General features: G+C 28.7%; 1 protein-coding gene across 1 annotated transcript in view; it reads left to right on the top strand.

The window, feature by feature from the left end:
- The first annotated feature begins 2,020 nt into the window (after positions 1-2,020).
- Positions 2,021-5,885, top strand: part of LOC112529077 — a 7,149-nt gene continuing 3,284 nt past the window's right edge. Inside the window, exons 1-2 of the mRNA XM_025140152.1 lie at positions 2,021-2,099; positions 4,904-4,990. Coding sequence (XP_024995920.1) covers positions 2,021-2,099; positions 4,904-4,990 — 166 coding nt within the window. The remainder of the gene's footprint in view (positions 2,100-4,903; positions 4,991-5,885) is intronic.

The following is a 5,885-nucleotide window of genomic DNA, read 5'->3' as shown; positions in this document are numbered from 1 at the left end:
ACTTTCTATACCATAAGATCTTTTTCTCTTTATAAGTTTCTATTACAAATCTTTCTACATATGGAGTTTGTTGGATTACAGAACTTGGTTTTAGATAATGAAAGTTGGGTTGTAAAAATTAGGATATGTAGGTTGTGGGAATCTTTGAATACAAAGAGAAATGGGGAATTGATTAGTTTGGACATGGTTGTGATTGATGAAAATGTGTGTCATTTATTCTTATTGTTAATACCATGTATTAGCAAAGTATGTTTTGGTTAATTTGTTTGTTTTCCTTTGTTTTGTTTCGTAGGGCTCTCTCATGMCAGCAWTGGTAAGGAAGAACTTGGTCAACAAGTTCAACCATTTGTTGAAAGAAGGAAATGTGTATATTTTGAAGAATTTCAAGGTGGTTGAGAATTCTGGCGCCTTCAAGGTCATTGACTCAAAATTGAAGATTATGTTTACACTATTAACCAAGGTGGAAAAASTTGATACCTATGTTCYTTCTATCCCTATGCATGGGTTCCAACTTGCAAGTGAGAAAACAGTTAATGACCGTCTCAACGATGACAACATACTCACAGGTATGTCTAAAAGAAGTTCTTACCTTTTTTGACCTCACTTGATTGATTTATGTTCTTTTGGTTTTTTAGATATTATTGGTTGTTTAACTGCTGTCGGAGATGTTGAGACTGTGAGGGGTGGGTTTCGAAAAAGAGACTTGGAGATTATATCGGAATTGTAAGTGATCTTCCAAGTTATATTGTTGTTTCTCCTTTTAGCAAATACTTTGATACTGTGGTTAACTGTTTCCAATTTCTCTTACTATTTACCTTAGCAATGTCACATGCAAAGTTACTTTATGGGGAGCTCTTGGTGAAACTTTTGATGATTCCCAATTCTAGCAAAAGTCGGGTGCCACTTTTATTATCATAATTACTTCTACCCGAGTCAAAAAATTTCAAGGTAATCTCTTTCATAATCTTTTATATCATAACTTAAAGCTTATATCTTTTTAACTAACTTTCACATAATATACATTTTATTGCTAGGCGTCCTAAACTTTGCAACTTCAAGTGCAAGCAAAGTGTATATTAATCTCAACACCGACTATGTGCTGGCCTTGGCTGACAGATTTGCTAATGTTTGTCCTTGACTACACTTGGGGGTGTCCTCTGGTAAGGTGAGAAGAACGGTGGAAGAGGAGATGTTTGAGAATCAGATGAACATTCAACAACTGTTGCAGGCAGAGTGGTAGCAACAAATCAAAAGTAATGATAAGAGACAATTATTCCATTATTTTATGTATTCTGATCAAACAATTTTTGATTCTACACTAACATCCTCTTATTTGACGTACCTAGGGTTACATCATAACCATCTTGGGAGTTATTGAACATATTGAGACACAATATGGATGGTTCTATTTAGGTTGTCAAGGATGTTGTAGAAAAGTCAATCATATTGACGGTGTCTACAAATGTGCTTCTTGCAATGTTGCGTACAAGAATGCTTTGACATTGTAAGTGCTCCAAACTTTTAACGCTTGCTAACCATTTTCATAATTTACATCTTCAATCATTCTGCCACTTGTGATCAGGTTTAAGTTACATTTGTCTGTTCGGGATGACACCGGTGTTGTCAATTGTGTTGTCCTTCACAAACTTGCTGAGAGGATGGTAGACTCTTCTCCTTTGAAGCTGTTAAACAAATCTGATCCGGACAAGGACAACTTACCATGCGAAATTACTTCCCTTTGTGGGCAAAAATTTGTGTTCTGCCTGCAATTGTCTGATTATAATATCAAACACGGCAGCAATATCTTTACCGTCTCTAAGGTTTTTAATCCAGATTATGTTCTAGAGAAAGAATACAAGCATGTTGACTCAACCACACTTAGTTTTTTTTTATGTAAAACCTATATTTCTAGCTGTTTGTTGTATCATTTATCTATCTTCCAAGAATTTTAAATGGTTTCCCTTATGTTCAAGTTATTTTGTTTGTTTTTTATTTATGTGGTTTTCAAATGACATAGGAGATGGCTTCGAGTGACATGAAGAATTTGGATGATATTGGTGGGACCCCGCCGTGTAACAATGCTACTCGAACCACTACACGTAAAAGAAAGTTTATTGTCAACGATGATGATGAGGCCAACGATTGATTAGTGTTTAATTTAGTGTGACAATTTCTCATAATTGATAGTTTTGTTTATTATAGTTTGAATAACTTGGATGATTAATTTTTTAGCATTATATTAGATTATATTATGGTCAAGGATATGTCAATTTAATATTTCGTTCAAAGTTCTTAATATTTCAATAGAATATTTTTTTTATTAGTGATTATATGATGATTTAATATTCAATAAAAAAAAACAAGGATTGAAAATCTTATTAAAGAAGCACTTGACTAATGCGTGGGTAAGAGACAATATATCTGGAGGAGGTGAAGACGACACGTTTGTTATGTAATTGGGTGGGACCATGACATTTTCTGTAGTAGTAATCTTCGTTTATTATTCCATGAATAAATTTACTCCATAAAATATCTAATTTTTTTAAATACCACCGATATATTAATAAAAAAACAAAAAACATAGAGACAGATAGAACGTCCAGACGTAGAAACAATCTAAAATCACAATCACCGTATATTGCAGATAAAGCCAAGCATTGAACCAGAGAGCAACATAAAAACATCACGTTAATTATATTTATATAAAGTCAAACAGCTTCTTTTATTTTTATTTTAATTAATTACTACTTAATATTTTTAACCAAACACCACCTTAATATAAGTTTAACATTAGACTAATAAATATAATGTTTTTTCTTAAAATTTAAAGTATGTTGTTTACAATAAAACAATGCTCTAATAAAATAATAAAGCTTTATCTCATTAATGTCTTCATTCTATTTTATTTTTTGTTTTTAANTTAATTCTAATATTTTATTCAATTTAATTCCAATTAAATTATTAATATTTTTATTAAATATAATGATTTACTTCTTTAATGTATCATGAATACAAAGCCATTATTTGTGTATAAATACTAAATATGTTACACTTTACATCACATAATCATAGACAATTGTATTACACGCTTGTGGTGTTGTGTTTTTGAAGGAAGATTATCAACATCTTTTTTTTCCGTCTTCAAAAGTTCATTATCCCAACGACTAACAAGGTATGTAGCAAATATGCTAGCAATATATGAATCTTAAGTTAAAATACATGTTACCTTTTTGTTGAAAGTTCCCATGTCATTAAATAGTACATGTCTGATCAAATGTATTATGTAAATACAATGTTTGATTAATTAGCTTACTACAAAACCTGATAGAATTCTGCATTTTTAGAATGCAACAATATAAGATTTAATAATTCCAAGACTAATGATATAAAAGAACATTAATATATTTTTAATTCTTTTTTAATTTGCTCATTAAATTTTAGAAATGATTAATTAGACCATCTAATTTTTTAGCTAAACAACATTTTGATGCTTATTTTTGTACTTGCATATAGAATATAAAATACAAGAGTACAACAAATAAAATATGGAGTATATTAGTTGATTTTGATTTTGATTTTCTATAATAATAAAACATCTTAATCATCTTAGAAAATTTCAAATAAAAAAATTTAATAAGATTTTTATAAAAATTATTGATATTAAATTTAACTATATATGTAATTAGAAATTAAATTTCTTATAGTTAAAATGAAATAACTAATCAATTTATATTTTCTTTCTTCAACAACTACTATTTTTTCTCACGCGTTTTTTGGTTATTTAAAACAACAAAATACTTTATATTATTAAACTTTGATATGGTTCATATATTTATTTATTTCAATTTTGTTAAAAAAATTAATTTATAAATTAAATATTATTGAAGATGTGAAATGTATACATAGATTATAAAATCAGGGATTAATTCATAGCTAAACATGCATTCGATAAATATTTTAAATTTTTAATGTTTGATTCATATATTTATTCAATTAATTTTTGACAATACATAACAAATAAAACGTATTTCTATTTCATTCCTAATTTGGTTATTAAGTTTTAGATAGTTAACTAAAATTGTTATACAAAATATTTCATCTTAAAAAATTATTAGACTCTCAGTCATTTAAGTTATCTAATTACATGGTTTTCTTATTTATCGAAAATAACTACTTATTACTCTTTTCCTTAACCAAATATAATGTCATGTTAAACTTGGAGTCTCATGTAAAATATATGATAATTATGTGTGTATTATTTGTTTGTAGGGTAGGGGAAAAATAAGTTGAATGGAAAACTTTGAAGAGGTCGGTGAAATTCGTGTACCCCTTTCACGTCTTGCACGTTTTGAGAGGCGTCATAAACTCAGAGAAAAAATATTGCTACCTTTACCCACTTCTCAGTTACATGTAGTTCAAAAGGTTATATGTAAACGTGGTAGACTTCACAGGAAAATTGAAATTATTAATCGGTCAGTACTTCCAAATCCGGAGAAGACACAATTAAAAGTTCAATGTGTTAAGATATTCATCGATCAAATTCTAACGTTTTGGAATTTAGAAGGTATCGAAAACTTCAATCTTTTTTTACATTTTAAACTTACACACACACACATATTTATATTAGCTAACTGTTCACTTTATTTATTTATATCTTCTTATAATAAATTACTTTTTTATTTAAATGTGTTGAAATTTATAATTTTTTTGAATTTTGATCTATTTTGTGATTCAACATTATTACTATAACACACACACACATATATATATACACACACACATACAATAAAAATTATAATGGTAATCAGTTTTTGATATTTACCTTTTTTATAATCGCTTAATTTCTTATTCAAATACATTGAAATTTATGAGGTTCATGATTTTGATTTGTTTTCCAATCTAGCAATTTGGGCAATGGAGGTGGATGCACAAASAAGTATTCAAACTTYGACTGTCACGGAATCAAGCCGAAATACTGTTATCCGAGAAGGTACGTCTGTTAACTTTGTGAATAACATTTTTAAGTTTTATATTTATAAAATAATACCACCGCAATTAATTTTGCCTAAATTCAAAAATAAAGGGTAAATGTTGGTTTTTATTTTTCAATACATAATTATTCTAATTATCAACCATCAACATTTCCTTTATTTATTTAATCTATCCTCGAATGTGGGCTTTGCATTAAAAGTTTCAAAATTGATGCCAAACAATTGCATGAATATTAAAAATAAGTTTTGTGATAAAATTTGATGGAAAAGTGGTCATCACCATAATTATTGAACCTTTCTGTCCTATGTGTTAGTTCTTATTATTACAATATTGATATTTCTATTTTTCTAAAAAATTTAAAATTAAGATTGGTTGGTTATCTTTTCTTATTCTTCATCTACAAATAAAATTGACCATATTTTTAATAATTATGAATGTTGTAGAAAAACGTCAATTGAATGTAATTATATTAATTACCAAAGCTAAATTCAATATAATACATTTATAATTATTTGTGTATATCTTAATAAAAAAATTTAATATGTTTAATCTTATCAGAAAACTCTGCAACTCTGTGGAATTTTGGTAAACCGAATCACACTTGTGGACAATGTGGTGCCATCATGTGGTACGAAGAAAGATCTCGAAACGACAGAAAAACATCTAATTCAAAGTTTATGAGTTGTCGGAGGGCCGCGTCAAACTACCATTGCTACCCCCATCACCACAAACACTTGATTACCTTCTTTCCTTAGAATTTGGGAAAAAAGGCGTCAATTTCCGAAAAGAGATAAGAACTTACAATTCAATGTTCGCATTCACTTCGCTCGGATGTCGTGTGGTGTTGGTCCCGTAAGGGTCTACAAGAATAGAAACAGTTTGTAGAAGGGGGG

The sequence above is a fragment of the Cynara cardunculus genome (assembly GCF_001531365.2).
Source record: "Cynara cardunculus var. scolymus isolate 2C chromosome LG 16, CcrdV1, whole genome shotgun sequence".
Classification (NCBI taxonomy): domain Eukaryota; kingdom Viridiplantae; phylum Streptophyta; class Magnoliopsida; order Asterales; family Asteraceae; genus Cynara; species Cynara cardunculus.
The sequence above is the reverse complement of the archived record's forward strand: the minus strand, read 5'-3'. Positions and strand labels throughout refer to the sequence as shown.